Source organism: Ictidomys tridecemlineatus, chromosome 5 (genome assembly GCF_052094955.1).
Source record: "Ictidomys tridecemlineatus isolate mIctTri1 chromosome 5, mIctTri1.hap1, whole genome shotgun sequence".
NCBI classification, from domain to species: Eukaryota; Metazoa; Chordata; class Mammalia; order Rodentia; family Sciuridae; genus Ictidomys; species Ictidomys tridecemlineatus.
In genome coordinates, this window is record NC_135481.1 from 183,663,334 (window position 1) to 183,684,452 (window position 21,119).

At 55.0% G+C, this 21,119-nt stretch overlaps 2 protein-coding genes across 21 annotated transcripts in view; one reads left to right on the forward strand and one right to left on the reverse strand.

Annotated features, from left to right (window-relative positions):
- The first annotated feature begins 1,508 nt into the window (after positions 1-1,508).
- Positions 1,509-18,675, forward strand: Lpin3 (lipin 3). 7 transcript variants are annotated; one of them, XM_078051808.1, is made up of 21 exons: positions 1,513-1,670; positions 5,631-5,769; positions 5,851-6,050; positions 7,097-7,192; positions 8,132-8,400; positions 8,610-8,693; positions 9,453-9,573; positions 9,737-10,061; positions 10,784-10,883; positions 11,005-11,165; positions 11,551-11,644; positions 11,771-11,840; positions 13,430-13,522; positions 13,598-13,641; positions 14,262-14,400; positions 15,501-15,649; positions 15,851-15,937; positions 16,379-16,531; positions 16,711-16,825; positions 16,908-17,011; positions 17,156-18,675. In XM_078051808.1, the coding sequence occupies exons 3-21, from the start codon at positions 5,859-5,861 to the stop codon at positions 17,298-17,300; spliced, it is 2,541 nt and encodes an 846-aa protein (XP_077907934.1). In that variant the 5' UTR covers positions 1,513-1,670; positions 5,631-5,769; positions 5,851-5,858; the 3' UTR covers positions 17,301-18,675. The 7 variants fall into 7 exon arrangements, 6 of the variants coding, with proteins under 6 accessions (XP_077907934.1, XP_040130908.1, XP_021585166.1 ...); XM_040274974.2 differs by having other exon boundaries at positions 5,631-5,684; XM_021729491.3 differs by having other exon boundaries at positions 1,514-1,670; positions 5,631-5,684; positions 8,613-8,693.
- Emilin3 (elastin microfibril interfacer 3) overlaps positions 18,081-21,119 on the reverse strand; it is a 33,405-nt gene continuing 30,366 nt past the window's right edge. For all 14 annotated transcript variants that reach the window (XM_078051799.1, XM_078051798.1, XM_078051804.1 and 11 more), the window contains one exon: positions 18,081-21,004. In XM_078051799.1, the coding sequence (XP_077907925.1) occupies positions 19,218-21,004 (1,787 nt within the window). In that variant the 3' untranslated portion in view covers positions 18,081-19,217. The remainder of the gene's footprint in view (positions 21,005-21,119) is intronic.

The window sequence follows — 21,119 nt, forward strand, 5'->3', positions numbered from 1 at the left end:
ATACCATTTTGTAGATGAAACAGAGCTTCAAAAAAGGTAGATTAACAAACAAACAAACAAAGGTAGCTTAGCATCTGTAGCCCCAACCAATAAACTCTCCCACTTTCCCTCTCAGATTTCTTTGAGAAATTCCTGATGCATCAAGGTTTTTCTGTCATATATAATGATTCTATAAATAATGCTGCCAGGGACATGTTTATGGCATGACACTGACCCTCTGGCTACCTTAAGGTTGCTCTATCCCAACAAGGCTCTTCTGTGATAGCAGCAAGACACTACCTGGGTTCAGGACTAATAATAAAATGAAAACAACTTTCAAATAAGAAGTACTGTCACCTTATGTCACATAGTGGCAGCAGCCCTCCACTTCTCACTACCCAGTACTTTTCTACACCTGGATTTTTGCCATTGCAGGCCCACCCCTCTAAGTCTTTTCCTCAGTGCTCTTGCTCTTTAAAGTCCTTCCCTGATACTTTTCAGAGCATCTTCTTTGCAAGGGTCATATATATGCACAGGTTGTCCTAGAGGTCTTTGATCCAGACAAGCTCACGAACCACAGATGCCAAGGGAAAAGCCGTTTCCTGGCCCAGGTCTCGCCGATGGCACAAGACCTGGCAGATCTTCTGGTCCTGAGCCTACCTGGGCACTCACCTGGACTTACCTGTCCACCCGCGACTCCTGCAAGTGGAAAGGGAGCTCAGCTGCTGAGAAGGCCGGTCACCGTCTGCCCTCTGCTGGTCAGTGGCGGTATTGAGCCTACTGTCCTATGGGTGTATGGAATGAATGGAAAGAAGGATTAGGAGTTGCCTATTGTAAGTCAGGAACTGTACTGAGCGTTGGGGTGTAAGTATGAACGTGACGTGCTCTCATGAATTTCAAATTTAAATAGAAAGGCAGACATTCAAGGGTGAAGACCAGTGACAGAGCGCTGGCCCCAGCAACACACACACACATACACACACACACATAGAAAACACCTCACATTAATCAAATAGTCATTCAAGCCAATACGAAATTGCAACTGTGGGCTATATAAGCATATGACTGTAGGATCCTGTCTAAACTGAAGGTGTAGTGGGTTCAGGGAAAGCTGCCCCAGGACAGGAAATTTGAGCACCAGGCCAACCTGGCATCTCACAGTCATTTCTTGTAATCTCGAAAATCCTGCAAGGTGACTTTTGGCTTTGACAAGGCAGAAAACGGGCTCACACCGGGAAAAGAATTCGCCTCAGGTCACAGAACGAGCTGGAAGAAAAGCCAGGATTACCTAGGTCAGCAAAGTGCCAAAGTTCCCTCTTTGCCGCCACTCCTGGCGGTTGAGCAAGTGGCGGGCCACAGGGACACTCCGTCTAGCAACTCTAAGGCGTGGGGCGGGGCCAGCGGCGGAGCGGGAGTGGGGCGGATCCTGGAGTCTGGCCCCGCCCCAGCCTCTTCCCGAGAAAGGGCTCCCGGGGGCGTGGAGACGGGGCGGGGCCGGGTCTTTCCAGGATAGGGTGGAGCCTGGGCGCGGCCGCACCTGGTTGGTGGAAGGGGTGGAGCCCGGCTCTCCTGTCCCGGAGGAGGCGGAAGCTCCGAGTGAGTGCCCACCGAGGACACTTACCTGTTGAGCCTGTGCGCACAGGTAGAGGCGGCGGCTCCGGGTCCAGCAGGTCCAGTGAGCAGCTTCCCAGGTAGGGCCCAATCTGGGCCAGGAAAGATATGTCCCTCCCACGCTGTCCTTCTCCCCCGCCACTTGATCTTCTTCCTTTAGGTTTGCGGTCTTGAGTCCACTTCTAGCACTGAGATGGGAGCGCAGGGGTGGTGGGTCCGTCCTCACTTCTTCCCTCTCCCTGGCTCAGGAGCTGCGAGGTCCTTAGATAACGAGAACATGGAATCTGGAGGGGAGATACCAAAACCTCCTAGGAAGCCTGGCCCAGCTTTGCCCAGACTGACCGTGACCTTGGAGAGGGCACCATACTCTCTGGTACCTAATATCTTCAGTTGTAAACCCGGGTCTGACTCTTACCCAGCTTGCCTTGAGACTGGAGGCAATCTAGGGAGCTAAGGTGACACTTTCTCTCTTTTAGAGCAATAGAAGTGCTACTGCCGGGCTGGGGATATATCTCAGTTGGTAGAGTGCTTGCCTTGCATGCACAAGGCCCTGGGTTCAATCCCTAGCACCACAAAAAAAAAAAAAAAAAAAAAAGAAGAAGAAGAAGAAGAAGAAGAAGAAGAAGAAGAAGTGGTGCTACTGCCTGTGGTCCAAGATAGAGAACCACACCCTCCCACACCCAAATCTGGGAGACTTGGAGGGTCGAGAGCTGAGACCAAGGGCAGCTTCTTCCTAGCTTCCCCATGGTAGAGTTGTTGGCTACCCTGTGTTGTTGGCTACCCTGCAAGGCATGTTGACATTCCCAGAGTGGGATCTGAGGCTTGATTAAGGCACCCTCTGAGGCCTGGGGGGGGGTGGTGGTGCACCTGCTCCTTTTACAAAAATGGGGATTTGAATGGCAAGTTAATATATCAGCTCTCAACTGCAAGCAGCGTATTAGAAGCTGACCTACTGCAATACCTACAGGATCAGCCTGGGTAAGTGGGACTGTCATGTTGCCAAAAAAAAAAAAAAGATGCTGCTACTTCTGCTAGGTGACACATGTGGGCATTTATTGAACATCAGACCTTTACACAAATTATCTATCAATTACTCACACCTGATATTATCCCCATTTCAAAGGCTGAAACTAAGACTCAGAAAATGAAGTGTCTTGCCCAAAGCCACAGCTAGTGAGTGCCAGAGTGGAGATTAGAACCCAGGCAGTACGGCCCCTTACCCATAATGTCCATCATCAGGACATCTGGTCATAAAGCCTTGGCCTGGGACAGCAGGAGAAGGAAGGAGGGGCTGGGTGAACAGTACATCCTGGGGATAGGATTCAGAGGGCTTGGATCAAAAGACAATCAATGAGTCCTGAAAGGCATTCAGGTGACCAGGCTTCCAGGGGATGAGGATGAAGTGGTTGATTTTAGACATGTTAGTTTGAGGGTGGGGATAAAATAGGGGAGCCAAGCAGAGCTCCTTGTCTGGAGAAGACCAAGTAGGCAGAGCTGGGTCCTGGGGAAAGAAGGTACCTTCAGTGATGTGTGTAGGCAGAAAGGAGGAACCCAGGGCTTGGCTCACAGGAGGCCCCCAAAGTACCAAACAGGTGGGTGTGAGGAGCATCCAGTGGTGGGACAGGGGAAAACAGAGTTGAGAAAATTCTAGATGCTCATGACATTCAAACCGAGATGGTTCTGAATTGAGGCTTTTTTTCAGAGGAGGGAAACTAAGGCCAGCAAGTTACTTGCCTGAAAATACTCCATGGGTGGATTTGAATAGTGTCCAAGTGCCCCCCTGGATATCCATTTCTGCCATTCAGCTCTTTTCTACTAGACCAGTGCTTCTCATCTGGTGCGATTTTTGCCCCCACCCCCACCCTGGAGACATTTAACAATGTAGGGAGAGAATTTGGTTGTCACAATGGGAAGTGCAGGAGAGGAAATAATACTAGTATCTAATGGGTAGAGATCAGGGGTGCTGCACAATATCCTACGATGCACAGTTCCCCACAACAAAGAATCTCTGGCTCCAAATGGCAGTCTTGCTGAAGTTGAGAAACTACTAGAAAAAGCTAAGATGCCACCTTCCTTTCCTACTCTAGCCCTTTTGTCCTCTGAAGGGCAGATAGCTCAGGCATAGGCCTCCACTGGCCAGACCTTTGCCCCCACCCCTGCCCTGCCCCTCCCGTGCTTACTCCTTTATTTCTAGAAGCTTTTGAGTCCTCTGTTTTGCCTGGGCTCGTTACTCTAGAGCCCTGCCATCATCAGATGGATATCTGTCCTTGTCAATCTGTCTCCCCAGACCTAGAGTCACAGAATTTAGTGTTAGGAAGAGACCAAAGTGGAGTTTCTCACCTACCCACCTGGCAGGTACCTTCAAGATAAAATAGTCTTTGAATTTAAAATGACATGTTAGGGATCCAAAGAGTTTCATTTTGCCCCATTTTTGTTTTAGCAGTTCCAATCAGGCCTCGTATTTGTGAAGTTCTGACATATATTGAAGGAATCCACTGCTTGGTCTGCCATCCCAGGACAGGCGGGACAGCAGCATTACCTGAGAAATGCTGTCTGTGGGGGATCCTGTCATTCAAACTCTTCCAAGAGTAGGCTGTGGACTGTGCATACTAAGATTGTTCCAGTTCTCCAACACTAAAGGGTACAGGCACTGCCTGGGGATCTTATTAAAATGTAAATGGAAAATTAGGAGGGATGAGCTGAGCCTGGGTTTTTATATTCCAAACAAGTGCCCAGGTGACGATGATGCTGCCAGTCTGTGGACCACATTTTTAGTTCAGGGCATCACAAGACTGTGCAAAGGTTGCTGTGTGCTGGGTTGCCCTTGCCAGACAACTGTGGTATAGTTTTGGGACCAAGGTCTGGAAGGAGCCCGTGGTATGGAGTTAGGAGATCTGGATATGAGTCATTACAGACACACACACACAGACACACACAATTAAAAAAAAAATCTATGCCCTATGGGCTTATTAGAGCTAGGATAAATCACTCAGCTTCTTCAAGGGGTGGTCTTGTGTGGTTGTGGTAACGGGTCTAAGAGAGGCAGATGCGCTGTGAAGGTGGGACAGTCTGGGTCCTGACATCCAGATGCAGGCAGCAGGTCATTGGCCTGGCCAGCAAGGCAGGGCTACTGAGCTGACACTGCTAGAGTGGACACCATGCCAACTTGGAGGTGGCTCTCATTATAGCCCTGGCTTTTCTCCACTATTCCTCCAGCCTTCCGCTTCTGCTGCTGCTTCACCCAGCCCTGTCTGATGTGGGAGAGCTGGAGGGACCGGTCTGGCTAGGGGAGGGACAAGCTTTGGCCCAGAGCCTGAATGTGGGTCTGAGGGCCTATCTGATCAAGTCCTGGTCTGCAGCTGGGGGCTGAGAACTACAATCTGGAGACCCTGGGGTCAGGCATGGGCCTGCACTGCAGGGTGGACCATGAACAGGCATCCCACCTGGGAAGTGGGAAGGAACTGGAATTTGTGGCCTTAAGTCCCCAGCTACAGGGGAGACCCTGCCTTGGATTACTGGCCCCAGGAACAAGGCTAAGAAGTCTTAGGTCCCTGAGGTGTTCCTACCCCTGGTCCCCCACAATGGCCAAAAAAAATGCCCCTTCCAACTCCCAGGACCAGGAGGCAGCAAGACAGATGAACCCATTTCTTAGATAAACAGAGACCCCCTCCTCCCCACTTCCTTTAAAACAGCTGCCATTACCCAGCAGGGCCCTGAGCCTGATTTATTATGAGGCTGCCCCCATTGCCCATCCTGTCCAGTTTTCACAGCTGGATCATTCCGGCGGTTTATGATGGGGTTCAAACCCAGGTCCTCTCCTTACTAGGTGTGAGACCCTGGACAAGTCACTCCACCTCTCTGATCTTCCTGTGGCTCATCTGTAAACAGGAGTAATAACACCCGCTCTGCCAGCCTCACAGGGTTGTTGTGATGATGAAGTGAGCCATGCCCATTGAAGCCATGGTCATTATCGTGAGTCATGGCATTTAGAAGCACCGGCACCCAGGTATTGTCTTACTCTATGCCCTTGTTTTTAACAGATGTGGAGATCGGCAGTTGAGAGAGGAGCCAGCCGTCCAGGGATCCCACAGCAGGTTGGTGGGCCAGCCAGGGCGCGGCTCCCATCCCCCAGCCGTCCCCTCTGTGCCGAGGTTCTCCTGCTCTGAGGCAGGACACCAAGTGAGCCTGGGCATCTGGGCGGTCCGCTGTAGAAGCCTCCCCACGAAGCGACCTTGGTCTGAGGCACTGCCTCTCTGCCAGCACCAGCCATGAACTACGTGGGGCAGCTGGCCGGGACAGTGTTTGGCACGATGAAGGAGCTGTATCGGGGCCTGAACCCCGCCACGCTGAGTGGCGGCATCGATGTGCTGGTGGTGAAGCAGGTGGACGGCTCCTTCCGGTGCTCACCCTTCCACGTGAGGTTTGGCAAGCTGGGCGTCCTGCGGTCCCGGGAGAAGGTGGTGAGTGCTCCAGGCCACCAAGGTGGCCACTGTGGGGTGGCGGTAGAGGGTAGAACAGGGCAGCCATGTCCGTCCCAGGAGAGGACCTGGACCTCCCTTAGGTGAGGATCCATCCTCTGCATAGATTTCCCTTTTTCTGTTTTCATGGAAGGTTTTTGGGTTGGCTGAGGGTTTTGGTCTGGGATTATTCCCATTTTCCCATGGAAGAAGCTCAGTGAGGCTGACCGTGGTTTTGCAGCTGTGAGACCTGGCTGTAACTTGCAAAGAACTCATCTGTGTTCTTGCTAAGTCATGTCTGCCTCCCAGCCCAGTCCCTCATTGCTACGGATGTGCATGATCTTATCTGCCCAGTGGTGGCTTGGGAGAGGAAATAGGAATTGAAAATGCTTTCTCGGGACCACGTATAGGGCTATACTCAGAGGCTAGTTCCTGTAAACCCGCATTCTACACAGGGCTCAGGAGAACAGGATAGAAAGTCGTGTTAGCACCCGGGTTCCATGTGTGAGTATGGTGGACCCAATCCCCTTCTTGATGGGGCAACCATGAACTTTCCAGAATGTGACAGGAAAGTGTAACCTGTGGGAGACAGTGTACCTCAGAGGTTGAGAAGGTGAGTTGTGGAGTTTTGGGGTTTCTAGACTCACTGGCTGTGAGGCTGCTTCCTCGCAAATTACTTAAACCCCCAAGCCTCAGTTTCCTCATCCATAAAGTGGAGATAATGATAGGAGCTACTGCAAAGGTTTGTTGTGTCGCCATTCGTGAGATGATCTACACAAAACTCCATAGGATGGCCCAGCGGGCGGTAATTCTCATCCTTGTTGGTACAGTCAACAACCTGGGGGCTGGGACGCTGCAGCCCTGTTCTTGTGGGATGTGGGAGAGAGAGGAACATGAAAACCGAGTGATAAACAAGCATCCAGGCACACCAAGGTCTGGGTAGGGGTGGGGGTGGGGGTGGGGGGGAGAGCTCCAGCCAGTGCAGAGCTTGGGGCAGCAGGGAGCTGCCAGTGGACTGGGCATCCCTGGCCCACCACTCCCCATTACAGGTAGACATCGAGATCAATGGGGAGCCGGTGGACCTGCACATGAAGCTGGGGGACAGCGGGGAGGCCTTCTTTGTCCAGGAGCTGGATAGCGATGAGGTGAGAGTCGCCTTTCTCCTCAGTGCCTGCCTGGCCCCTTCACTGGTGCCCCCTCTGGGTGGGGCCTGGGGATCCGTCACTGTCCCCGCCCTTGGGAGCTCTCCATTGGATGAGGTCTGATGCAGGGGAGTTCCCTGAGGCCTTGGGCAGGGGATAAGCTGTGGGATCCCAGAGAAAGGGGCAGCCAGCTGACTCCGCTTGCCAGGGAGTTGGGAAAGTCTCAGAAGAGGGGCCCCTGAGCTGGGCCCCTGAGGGATAGAAAGGAGGCCTCCTCTGGCCAGCATGGAGAGGAGGGCACTGAAGAACGGTCCAGGAGGCACAAGGTCTGGCTTGTTCTCAGTCTGGTCCTTGCAGCTGGGCACAGGGGTGTGTGGGTGGAGGAAACAAGAGCCTCATTTGCATGAGGGGGCAGGGCCCAGCATAAGCCCTGGGAGGAGTTTAAACTGTGAGAACAAACTTTAGTGGAGCTCCTACTGTATACCAGACCCTAGGCAGCAGACTCAGACAAAGGCTGATTCTTGCCCTTTAAGAAAGCTCCAGACTAATGTGGGAGACACATACATCAATGCTGGGCCTGTGTGCTCATTGCAGTGAAGGGGTTGGAACTGGGGTTTGGGGTAGTCAAGGCAAGCTTCCTGGAGGAAATGGCTTCTGGCTGAGGCTTAAAGGAGAAGAAGGTGTCCACTGTTACGGACTTGGCAGGGGCAGAGCCTAAGATCCAGGTTTCTTTCTGGCCAGCTGGGGTGGCGGGTGGCTCCCTGGGAGGGGGGCTGGTCTACCCTTGTTATGGAACTCTGTAGGCAGCAGTGACCGCAGGGCCATGCTGCTGCCACCTCTACCTGCAGGGCCAGGGCCTCAGGTCGGGCTCTGAATGACGGGGGTGAGGACACCCCCACCTGGCTCAAGCCCTCCCAGCCCTGCCCCTGGTCTGCTCCACAGGAGGACGTGCCTCCCTGCCTGTGTACCTCACCCATCCCATGGGGTGGCCTGTCGGGTTTTCCCTCCAACTCCCTGCATGGCACAGCTAAGGAGCCCGAGGGCCTGGTCGTGGTGGGCTCGGCCTCTGCGGGGCGGAAGAAGAGGCGTCGCAGGAGGAAACCCAAGCGGAAGGAGGATGCAGTGGCAGCAGATTCTAGTTCTGAGGAACTCGAGGCAGGCACCGAGAGTGAGCTGTCCCCGCTGGAAAAGCCAAGGCCAGAGCCCCCAGGGTGTGTAGAGACCCGAGGAGGCTGGGTTGTGGGGACACCAACCTGGGGTTCAAATGCTCTCTTCCTCTGCTGATGCTGTGGCTCTGGGTAAGTTCCTTGACCTCTCTGGGCTTTGATTGCTTCACCTTTCCAATCCCTGAGGTCCAGGCTTCCATGCCCTGCCTGGGGTGTCCTGCTCTCTCTCAGAACATTTCCCTGTCCTCCCTCAGCAGTATTCAGTTGGAAGGGGAATCCTCACCACAGTCCAAAGACATCTACCCCTACTCAGATGGCGAGTTTGCACCCCAAGCCGGGTAAGCGAACGGGTGGGCTGCAGGCTGGGACTCCGGGCTGCAGAGGTTTCGCTTTATACCTTTAGGATGACAAACAACACAGAATCCATTTCATCTATTTATTGGCCATTTGTATTTCTCTGTGTTTAAGTCTTTGGCCAGTTTAAGAAATTGTGGCAAAATACGATAGAGTAAAATTTACCATTGTAACCAAGTCAAGTGCAAACTTCAGGGGCATTATGCACATTTGCCATGTCGCGCAACTGTCACTACTAGCTAGTTCTAGAAATTTTTATCACCAGAAAGGAAACCCGGTACCCATTAAACAGTCACATCTTGCCCTCCTTTTTGTATTTTTTGTATATATTTTTTAATTGGATTTCCAGCGAAGGGCAGTGGCACGTGTTTATAATCCCAGTTACTCGGAGGCAGGAAGACTGCAAGCTCGAGACCAGCCAGGGCAACTTAGCAAAACAAAAAAATAAGAAAACAGGGCTGAGGATGTAGCTCCATGATGGAGCGCTTGCCTAGCATGTGGGAGGCCCTGGATTCAATCCCCAGTACCACAAAAACAAAAACTGGATTTCCTTCTTATTATTGACTTATAGGAGTTCTTTATATATTTATAGGACTGGGATGACTTAGACTTGACATATTCTTTACATATTCTGGATTCAACACAGGCATAAAAGTGTTGCGAATACTTTTCTCAGGGCTGGACTGGGTGACGGGGTGTTGGCTGATGGGGGGGACAGGTCTCTGAGTACTTGTTTCCCGTAGCCTCTTACCAGAAGGCTTACCGTCCCCTAAGAGTGACTCTGAGCTGGAGCTGCGGGCCCCAGAGTCCAGTCCCCTGAGAGCTGAGTCCCACATGCAGTGGGCGTGGGGAAGGCTGCCTAAGGTAAGTTCCTCCATGTCACCCCCACTTCCTGCCTTTTAGGGGCTCCTTGGCCCTTTGGGTTAGGATTGGGATGATGGATTTGGGCCACTTCCCCACAGCTTTCTGGGGTGTGCAAGGTGGGTCCTGCGCCAGCCCATATCTTCCCATATTTGTTTGACTGCAGGTAGCCAAAGCTGAGCGGCCTGAGTCCACAGTGGTCCCTCCAGGTGGCGCTAGGACAATCTCTGCTCTTCAGAAAGTACCCGGCACCTCCTGCTCTTCTGTGGCTGCCGTGGACCCTTCGGGATCCCCAATCCTGCAAACAGGGGCAGGGGCTGGCCTGTTTGTGGAGTCCCAATGGACAGAGACTCTGCTGGCCCCAGAGAGCGAGGAAACCAAGACTCAGAGCTCTGGGGATGCAGGCCTCTCTCCTGACTCCAAATCATGGAGCTGGGCCACCCTGGAGGGCCCTGTTCCCGCCGGGCAGCCAGAGGCCTCTGTGGGGAAAGGTGAGTGCTGCTGGGACCCCTGGCGCTGGCCTCATAAGGCTCCTGGGTGGGCTCTGGGACTGCAGGGACTTTCTGAGCACCAAGTGGCCCCGGCCCTCATGGGCTTACCATGCAGGGTGTAGCCAATGTACCCACAAGAAAGAAGGTGAGACGTGGGCTACACAGCAGAGCAAGTGGTGGGAGCCAGGGAAGGGAGGACCTCTCTGAGCTGGTGACTCTGGAGCTGATGGGAGGAGATGTGAGGAGCAGGGGAGGAGAATTCTAGCATGAATAGGGGTGCCAAGGCGGGAGAGAGGTGTCGTGTCAGGGGAGCAAGGGCAGCTGGAGCTTTGAGCGGGCTGGGGGAGGAGGTTGGGACAGGGGATGAGCAGGGCCCGATGTTTGTCCATTCATGAGCTGGGATTTACAGAGAATGGCAGGAGGACATTCAGCCTGCACTGTCCAAATCAGTAGCCACTGGCTTATATATGGCTAAGTAACATTGAATTTAATTAAAATTAAGTAAAATTTAATCTTCTGTTTGTGTGTCACATTAACCCCATCTTAAAGTGTACTTAGCAGCCACATGTGCCTGGCTAGGGGCTACCACACTGGTCAGACATGGGACATTTCTGCCATCACAGAAAGTTCTGTTGGCCAGCACGGCCTTAGGCTGTTCACAGGCAAGGGGCGTATGCTGCTCACTACTGAGCCATGTTCAGTGTCCCCTTCTCTGCCCTCAGGCTCCCTGAAGAGAAGCCAGCATCTGGGCCCCAGTGACATCTACCTGGATGACTTGTCTTCCCTGGACTCTGAGAATGCAGCCCTTTACTTCCCCCAGAGGTGCCTGGGATCTGGGTGCCAGGGTGTCTTGGGACTGGGGCCTGCGGGGCCACAGATCAGCTGTCAGTGGCCAGGGAGGTATGCGAACCCATGTCTCCCTTCTCTGTATTTCCATCCCCAGTGACTGTGGGCTTGGGGCCAGGAGGTGGAGTGAACCCAGCAGCCAGAAGCTCCTGGGAAACACTAACCCCAAACCTGTGCCAGAATCCACTCTGGACTCCGTGGATACCATAACGCTGTCCCTCTGCGGTGGACTGGCTGACAGCCGGGATATCTCCCTGGGTATGTTCATCCACATACTGAACCCTTCTGAGGATAAGCACAGATTCCAAAGGACAGGAGAGGACAGAAGACCCCTTGGGAGGGGCAGAGCTGTGAGACTAGGTCAGGCTGTGCCTGGTGGAACTCTTTCTCGACCAGCAGGGGCAGGGCGTTCCTAAGTCCCACGAGACAGGGGCTTGACACTGAGCTGTGACTTATCTCTTGATTCCTGGGGTGGGATCAGGTACCAAAAAACACCTGTAGGAGGGGAAGAACCCTGTCAGGTCAGAGAACCAACTGGTAGGAGGTATGTGGTAGAGTGTGGGGAGCCTGGCGTCATACGTGGGCAGTGGGTCATACGTGAGATGTGCCAGTCTCACCCCTCACTCTCCACCTCTGTGCCCAGAGAAGTTCAATCAGCATATGGTCTCCTACCAGGACCTCACTAAAAATCCCGGACTCCTGGATGATCCAAACCTAGTGGTGAAAATCAATGAGAAGTAAGTAGCAGGGGTGGGGTGGGGTGGGGGTGGGGAGGGGTGTGTGGGTGCAGGTGGCCTGAAGTTCCCAATTCCATGACCCGAGACTGCTGCAGCCCCAATACCCCGTTCTCTCTCTCTCTCCAGGCACTATAACTGGGCTGTGGCTGCCCCCATGATCCTTTCCCTACAAGCCTTTCAGAAGAATTTGCCTGAGGTAATGGTTAGCACACAATGGAACTGTAGCTTGGAGTCAGGAGGCCCTGGCAAGGAAGTGGAGGGTGAGCAGGGATGGGCCTGGGAGCCTGTGGCTACTAACTACAAGACCCACTCTGAGAGAGGAGACTGAGGTCCCCCCAGCCTTGCCCCACCCTGCCCAGGTTTCCTAAGCAAGGCTGGATCCTGTTGGGTTTGGACTTTACTTCAAAGGAGCTCAGGGCAAACCAGAGGGGGATACACCTCTGACAGATGCCTACACTGGAACTTGCCTTAGACAGGAGGATTTGGGATCTGAAAGATGAATGGGATCAGCACACCACAGGTGTTGAGCACCTCAAATGACCAGGCCCAGACTGGGCATAGTCTCGAATCAAATAGAAACTGTCTCCACCCTCTAGGAAGATGGAGCAAATAAAAGAATCATCAAATGAACATAAAACTCAACTGAGTGCTGGAAAGGAGAGGTCCAGGGTACTCCGAGGGCCTACAATGGCAGGAGCTGCTAGGCGAGGGCACACTGGGCAGATTGGAGGATGAGTGGGGCTCGAGCAGGTTGGGGCAGGGAACGGCATGTATGGATGCCTGGAGTTGGGAAGGGACCCAGCTTCTTCATTCCCTCCCAGAATCTCCACCCTTCCTGGGCCACCTGCCCTTGCTCTCAGAGGACATTCCCTCCGGAGCAGTGCCAGCTGGCCTGTACTTCTGCCTCTCTGGGAGTCATCCAGGGCCTCCCCTTGCCGGGCCCACGGTTCTTGGTTCAGTTAGGCTTGTCCAAAGAGCATTACCAACCAGATGTTGATAGCTGGTGCTTCCCTTTGGTGACACTCAGCTCCAACCTCTGGCTGGCTCTGGGTCTGAGCTAGTGCCCAGAGCCCATGAGAAGGAAACCCCCTAAATTGGTTCCCTTTGCCTTACTCAAACAAATCCACCCACCCCCGCAAGAGCCTTTCCCCAGTAAAAGGGGTATGCTAGGTGGCCCAACATGTCCTCCCGACTTAGGTTCCGTGTTCTGCTTCTGGAAAACGCTAACGTGTCTGGTGGGCCTAGGTCTGGGCTCTCCCTGAAATTATCTAGCTTAGATCTAATCAGCATTTTCACCAGGTCGTTTCCCCCAAGTTAAACAGTGATGGGAGCATACAGAAAAGGAGGCTCTTCATGAAATAGGATCCCTGGCCTCAGGAGGCCACCTGTGTCTATCATGGAGGTTGAAGGGTGTCCCGGCTATAGACTGTCCTTCCTGCCGCCATTTGGCAGCATCACCTGTGGAGGACCAGTTCTTGAGAAACTCCCAAAGCAGCTCTACCTTCTGGCCCTCTAGCAAGGGGACTGACTCACAAGATGTGGAGGGCAGGCTGCGGTTGGACTGGGTCAGGCTGGGGGATGGGAATGGCCCTTAGTTTCCTACGCACAGCTCCATGAGTCACCACTTCTCAGGAGGAAAGTGAACGCGGTTTCTCAGCCCCCAGATGTTGACAGCACCTGGCCGAAGGGTTGGCCTAGACTCTGGGCTTGTGGGAGTCCCAAGGGCAGTGTAAGGAAGGTGTGTGGGGTACACAAAGAACGGCCATGGTTTCTATCTGCCCACAGAGTACCGTGGACAAGCTGGAGAAGGAGAAGATGCCCCGGAAGGGTGGGCGGTGGTGGTTTTCCTGGCGCCGCAGGGACTTCCCAGCAGAGGAGGTAGGTGGTCATGGTTCAGGAGGTGGGGCCAGCACAGGGCTGGAGGCCGTCCAGTGATGGATATTCTTCCTACAGCGCAGTGCCCAGAGGGAGAAAACCACAGCCAGGGAGCAGCAGGGGTGAGTTGGACCCGCTGGTGACTTTGCAGCTGGGGTCTGGGGCCAGGCCATGGTTCTTTTTCCTTGAGAATGTTCCCACTTCACAGATGGGAAAACTGGGACCTAGAGACACATCGAATGTCCCTCAGCCAGGAAATGGCAGGGCTGGAACAGGCACTCAGATAAGCGGCTGCGATGCTGAAGAGGGATGAAGCCACTCTCTCCCCTATCCCACAGGGATGGGCTGATCTGGCCTCCTTTTTTCACCTCTGATGCGACTCAGCCTCCTGAGGATGGGCTGGCTGAAGCCAGAGAAGGGGAGCCTGGGAATAAGCTCCAAGACACACATTAGGGGCTTATTATTCCACATAAGCATCTCCAGAGCAGGCCCTGCGTCCTGGCAGTGGAGACACACTGAGGTTGGGCCCTGATCTGCTTTTACCTGCTGGGGTGGATACTGCCAGCCATCACCCAGGTGTTTGTCACCACCCCACACAGGTGACACCTAGAGGGAGGTGCAGCCTTGGGAGTGTCAGGGACAGGTTCCAGGCGGGCTCAGGGCCTGGGCCAAGAGTAAGCACCTACTTAAGGGAAGCACCTTTGCATGGGGGAGGTGGCTTGAGTGCCCGCTCTGCCTGCAGGGAGAAGACTGAAGTCCTGAGCAGCGAGGACGATGCCCCAGACAGCCCTGTGATCCTCGAGGTCCCCCTTCCACCACCCTGCACTCCAGCCTGCACGCTCACCCACAAGAAATCCCTGCGCCTCACTTCTGATCAGATTGTAAGTATATGCACACGTGTGTTTCTAGCAGGAGCAGGGCTGAGCTGAATCTGTCCCAGAATTTCAGAGCTGAGCTGAGACTGGTTACCAAAGGCCAGAATCCATCCATTGGGCAGCTGTCCTAAAGGCCAGAGGCAGGGGCTCACTTCTTCCCATGCCAGCCCATTTCTCTGTGGGATGCTCTGATTGGACAAGTCCTCTCTTATATCCTCCTGAGATATCTACCTGCAGTGACCTGGTTGGCTCTGGGTTTGCCTTTGGGAGCCATATCAATGGAATCAAATGCTGATAACAGCCCTTTGTATTTTAGCAACACTGGTCCTTCAAGTCACATGGTCCCCAAGCTCATAATGGGTGGCACTTGTAACAGGGACATTTTTCTTTGTGTGTGGCTCCATGGTCAGGAGGGATCTAGGAGGGTCTGACCAGCCTGGTGCAAGCTCACACACATCTCAGGGTCAGCCAACTGGCTTTGGTAAACAGCTGCCTCTGTTTTTCTCAGTGGATCACATATAGGCCTGCGGGTTTTTTTTTGGAGGGGGATGTATTGGGGATTGAGTCCAGGGGCACTTAACCACTGAACCACATGCTCAGGCCTTTTTATTTTGAGACAGGGCCTCACTAAGTTGCTGAGGCTGGCTTTGAACTTATAAACCTCCTGCCTCAGCCTCCTGGGCGGATAGGAATAGGCCACTATGCCTGGCTGGCCTGGGTCTCTCTTTAAGGGAACGTTGAGTCAGGTACATTAGGCTTTCTGTGAAGACCCCCATAGGACTCCATCTGTGGAGTGGGGTTTCTCCCTGCCAAAAGTAGCCCCAACCTTGGGCTGACCCTTGACCTGGGCAAATCATAGGCATGGCTTGTCTGAGACTCATCTTGGAGAGTACAGGGAAGTTAGGGCTCCTGTGCCCTGCACTCTGCAGGGCCCTAGCCAGCATGAGCATCCTCTGCCCACATGCGTGTGTCTGGCTATCTTCAGGAAGGTTCCTGAGCTGGGAGGAAGAGGAGAATGAGAAGCCCATGGGGGTCAAAGGTTGGAGAGGGGTGGATAATGCCTGTCTATACTGGATCACAACGTGCCCCTCTTTACCTGGCCCCAGCGGCGCCTGAACCTTCATGAAGGTGCCAATGATGTGGTCTTCAGTGTGACCACCCAGTACCAGGGCACCTGCCGCTGCAAGGCCACCATCTACCTGTGGAAATGGGACGACAAGGTGGTCATCTCCGACATTGATGGCACCATCACCAAGTGAGGCCCAGCTGGCCAGGGGGAGGGGAAGGAGGTCCTGGGGACTCTGTTGGGTCTGTGTAGAGGTGGGGGACAGTGTGGAAGGCCCTCCTTTCCTGTAGGCCATCCTGAGGCTGGGGGCTGGGCCCCACTGGGTTATACACATGGAAGAGGAGGGCCATGTAGGACAGCCTCAGAGTGACTCTTCTTCTCTGTCTGTAGGTCAGATGCTCTGGGCCACATTCTGCCCCAGCTGGGGAAAGACTGGACACATCAGGGCATCACCAGTCTCTACCACAAAATCCACCTGTGAGTGCCGGGTTGGGGCTAAGGCACAGAGTGAAAGGGTACTTAGGCCATCCTGACTTCTGCCCCTGGAAGCCAGGTTTGGGAAACAACAGAGCCCACAAGGGAGGCAGATTAGCAGGTCCATGGAGTACTGAGACCCTCTTCCTAGTGAGCTGTCTGCAGGCTGGTCTCAGGCCAGGGGTAAGCCCTCCTCCGTCCTGGTCCACTGGGCCTCGGAACTATGTCCATGTTCCTTTTAGCTAGGACAGCTCCTAAGGTCACTTCTTTCAGCCCTAGCCTAGCCCTTCTTCCTGAGTCCTCCCATCTCCTTCTGCAAAGTTCTCTGGGTTTGCAGACCTGAGCCCCAGGGTTAGGCTGGGCTGAACTGGATGAGGCCAAGGGGACAGGATGAGAGTGGCTAGTCTCTGATGGCTCTGTGCCAACATGTCCTCCACCCCCCAGAAATGGGTACAAATTCCTGTATTGCTCAGCACGGGCCATCGGCATGGCTGACCTTACCAAGGGCTACCTGCAGTGGGTGAGCGAGGACGGCTGTGGCCTCCCCAAGGGCCCCATCCTGCTATCTCCCAGCAGCCTCTTCTCGGCCCTCCACAGGTAACCACCCCTACATAAAACAAGCCCAAGGCCTTGAGGGAGGGACAGGTGCAACCAGGCCAGCATTCAGTCATGGGTGTCGGCTGGGGCTAGATCAGACCCCATGTCACCTGCCCCTGCCCCTCTGGTTTCTGCTCCTCCTTGGCCTCCTTCCCTGGCGGTGGCCATGGCTGTCCCAGGGAGGTAATCGAGAAGAAGCCAGAGGTGTTCAAGGTCGCCTGCCTGAGTGACATCCAGCAGCTCTTTCTGCCCCATGGACAACCCTTCCACGCAGCCTTTGGCAACAGGCCCAACGTGAGTGTGCCCCCTCCCCAGGGCCGAGTCCCCCCTTCTCCAGCCCCAGCGGCCTCAGTTCCACTGCCCTTGTCCTCCACAGGATGTCTTTGCCTACCGGCAGGTGGGCCTACCTGATTCCCGGATCTTCACAGTCAACCCCCGTGGAGAGCTCATCCAGGAGCTCATGAAGAACCACAAGTCCACGTGAGGCCCAGCCCTGCCACATCCCCATGCCTTGGCCTCTCCCTAGGCCCCAATTTTACCTCCTCCCCGGCAGGATCCTGAGTCCCCACTTCCCGGGGTGGGGGCCGAGGCCTGGCCCCCGCTCAGGCTCTGTTGTGCCCATAGGTACGAGCGGCTCAGCGAGGTGGTGGAGCTCCTCTTCCCGCCCGTGGCTCGTGGAGCCTGCGCAGACCTGGCCAACCCTGAATACAGCAGTTTCTGCTACTGGCGGAAGCCCCTGCCTGCCGTGGACTTTGACTCCCTTGCCTGAACCTGCTCTGGAGGCCCCTCCTCCCTGGCCTGGCCCAGGATTGACAGGGTATCTAGGGCATGGGGGTTGGAAGCTCGGTGCTATGGGGAAGAAGAGGGCTGCAGGTGGACGGGTGACCACAGGGACCCTACCTCCTCTCTGAGCTGAAGCAGGTGGAGCAGCTGCTCCAGGCTTCAGCAGGGCCCTGAACTGTGGCAGTTAGATGTTTCTCACCTTACCGTCTTCTCTATGCCCTTGATGCTACCCTGAGACCTTGCCTCAACTCCTGATAGGACAGAGAGAAGCCCCACTGAGACTTGAGGGGAAGAGAGGGGGTCAGCAGCAGCAGGGGTGACTGAGTGGCATCCGGAAAGAACACTGCTCCCCCAGCTCCTTCTGGGGCCCTAGCCTGGACCATCTGAAGCCAGACTTTTATGTGGCCCTGCTCTGGTCCACAGTTCTTGAGCCAGGCATCACTGCTTCCCCTCACTGGTACCCTGGTATCTCAGTCCCAGGCCTGGATACTCCACGGTGCCTCTGAAGTCCGGGAAAGGGGATTTAGGGGTACTTGAGGGCTGAGAGAGTGTGGCTCCTGCTTGTCCCATCCCCACTCTCCAGCATGTCCCTGATCCTCTCAGCCCATTCCCTGAGGACTCAGCCTCCAACCCTGCCAGGGGAAATGGTGTTTGCTGACCACCCTGCCCTGGCCTCCATTGGTCAGTTCCGTGCATAGCTATTAAGCAAGCACATGCCTGATGTGCTGTGGGATGCGAGGCTGACGCTGTCTTTGAAGAAAGCACCTTAGACTGGCTAAAAGCTTTAATTCAGAATCTGCCCTCCTCCAACAGTGCCCGAGAGGAGGGCATAAAACTGAATGTCCAGAAACCAGAAGGCAGGGCTATGGGACCCGCAAACAGCACAGGAGGCCCATGCTACTCAGGAGAAACTGAGTCCCATGAGCCCCAGCAGACACCAGAGTCTCTGAGGACAACTTGCTTTTTCCAATTGTCCTGTGAATTTCTCACCACTTTGTGAACCTTTGGCAGGGCTGGGTGCAGGCAAGGGTGTTAAAAGCAAGGCCTGGACCCCTTGAACTCCAGCTGTGGCCTGCTTCTCAGGGTCTGGCTTCCTTCAGGCCTTGATACCCATGAAGGCCACTCTTGGGTGAGAAGTACTGACCTGGGGGAAAGATTTTCCCCCAACTGGAAGGAAAGGACCCTACAGGCACCAGAGTGCTCTAAAAACCTGTTTAGGGAAGGAAAGGAAAGGGAGACCTTGGGGTATCATGTCCAAACAGACTGCCTGGATCCAATGCTTCCTTCTGTGAGCGTCTACAGCTGCCTGTGCCCTCACCTTGAGGGAGGATCAAAAGGAATAAAGAAAACTTTAGGTTGCATCTCTGTGCTGCTGTTCTGTCCTAAAGGACACGGGGAGGGGGGAGCTGGAAACACCTGGTAGTCTCCAGTCCTTCAGAAACGGCATCTGTGAAGCTGCCAGATGTGACAACAGTTCCAGTGGGAGTCACTTTCCTAAAGACAACAATTAGTGACAGAGCCCCCAGGCGCTTTAACTGCCCCTCGTAGGCAGAGGGAACTGGGGGTGGTCCCTGTCTGAGAATGGGCCCAGAGTTGCACAGCTGCTAACTCTGGTGTGTCTGCAGAAGAGCAAGTGCAGACTCTGGAATGTGTGCTGTGACTCTGGCCTTCAGGCACGATGACCTTGCCTTGACCACTATCCTGAATTGTCCAGTTTGTGAAGCACTGACTTTTGATGGCTGGGACAGTTGTGCAGAGGTGAAACAAGACCATTCATCCAGTGGCCCCTGAAGTGGCATGTAGGCTGGACAGAGAAGGCTGGGAGGTGCTGCTGTATAAGGAGGGCTCTGGGACATTATTCCCAGAGTTGGTGGGATCTGGGCTTAGATCCTGTCCAGCCTGCCTAGTTGGCTGGCCCTGGCCTCACTTGCTCAGCCAGCTGGGCCCGGCAGTCCAACAGGTCATCCTGAAGGCGGGCAATGTCCTGCGTGTGCTGGGCCAGGGTGCGATTCAGCTGGTCTACGTGGCCCCACAGGCCTTCCCTGGACCTCAGCAGCTCTGCAGGCAAGCTGTCCAGGCTGGCGGCCAGCAGGCCCAGCCTCCCACATGCACCCTCCACTTGTGCCACCCGCTGGTCAAAGTGACCCACTGCATGCTGGAGTTCCTGGGCTGTGTCCTGGCAGCGGCTGAGGCTCCCTGCCACCGTGGCCACACCGGCCTTGAGTTGCTCCAACTCTCCTCGCAGGTTCAGGACCTGCCTGTGGCCAGCCTGAAGCCTTGAGCCATGGCTGCTGACCTGCTCCTGGATGGCATGGACTTCAGCTTCCACCTTACGTTCCCGTTCATCCAGAGACGTGTTGGCAGCCAGGAAAGCGTCAGAGTACTGGCTGACCGAGTCACTGAGGCCTGTGAGCGATTTGCTCACTGAGTTCAGGTTGACCTTCAGCAGAGTGATCTCACCTTGGAGTGAGCTGCCGGTCCCTTCTGCCAGCTGTCCCTGGACTTCGGCCACAGTACCATTGAGCTGTTGGAGCAAAGCTGTGTGGCTGGCCACCTGGCGTAGGAGGGCCTCACTCCGGCTCTGCCAGGCCTTCACCTCTGCCATGAGGTTGTCCAGAGTGGCTGAGGTGGTACTGGGGGTGCATGAGGTCTCCAGTGAGACCAGCCGTTGTTCCAGCACCGCCAGCTCTGTCTGCACGAGGGGCCGCGGCGACCTGCCTGGCGGGGCGTTGTCATGGCTTAGCTCTCCAGTCAGTGTGGCCAGGCGCTCCTCTAGGCTCTGTATCCGCTCTTCCAGCATAGACCCAAAGCCACTCACACCCCAGCCTCTGGTCTCCATCCTCAGACAGCAGCCCTTCGCTCCATTCTCTGTCCCATTGAGGGCCTCCAGGCCCTCAAGCAGCCCATCCACACCTCCCTCAAGCATGGCAGTAGACAGGTGTGCAAGCTCATCCCCGGCAGGGGTGCCAGGACCCCGTTGGGCTTTGGTGACTGCCTGCAGGTTACTCTCGAGGCTGTCCACACGGGCACTGATCAAGGCCAGCTGGCTGCAGCAGCTGCCCATGCCAGCTACACTCAGGCCCTGCAGCCTAGTGCCCAGTTGTGAGAGCTCCCGGCGAAGGGCCAGCTCCCGGCCATCAAGGCTTTGGTGCAGCCGCTGGCTGGCCGCCTGGCCCTCCTCACACTGCTGCCGCACCTCCTGCACACGCAGGTCACACTCACTCTGGACGCCTTGCAGCTTCTGCTCGAAGCCATCCAACAGGCTACCCCAGAGTCGCTGTAGCCGTTGGTCCACATATTCTTCCAGCAGAGCCAGGGAGGTCAGTGGGGTTGGAGGGGCTTCCCGCAGCCGCTGCAGGTGGGCCTCATGGCCAAGGGCCAGCACGTGCACTTCATCCAGCAGTTGCACCTTGGTCTGCAGTGTGTTGCTCACTTCTGTCACCTTGCTCAGGATCTCGCCCAGGGGAGGTGTGAGTGATCCTCCAGGTCTGTCTCCTGAGTCCACAAGACCCTCGGGGATGACACCAAAGCCCACAGGGGCAGCAGGAGCTCTGGGGCCACCACTCATCCTGTTAGGGTCCTCATGGCTGGCCACCAGGCCACTGAGAGTCCCATATGCTTGTGCCAGGCGCTGGACATCACCCTCCAGGCGTTCCAGCCTCTCACCAAACAGCCCTGGGCCTTTTCTTCCTGGGAAAGAGGAGGAGAGACCCCAGGAGAAGAATCACTGACTGACCCAGTCACCCAAGATACTTTCTTTTTTTTTTTTTTAGGTACCTAGGATTGATCTCAGGGGCACTTGACC

Coding starts and splice junctions, on each gene's coding strand:
- Lpin3 (XM_078051808.1), top strand. CDS start 5,859: ATGAACTACGTGGGGCAGCTGGCCGGGACAGTGTTTGGCACGATGAAG. Junction 7,193..8,131: donor AGGAGCTGGATAGCGATGAG/GTGAGAGTCGCC, acceptor TCTGCTCCACAG/GAGGACGTGCCTCCCTGCCT. Junction 15,938..16,378: donor CTCTACCACAAAATCCACCT/GTGAGTGCCGGG, acceptor TCCACCCCCCAG/AAATGGGTACAAATTCCTGT.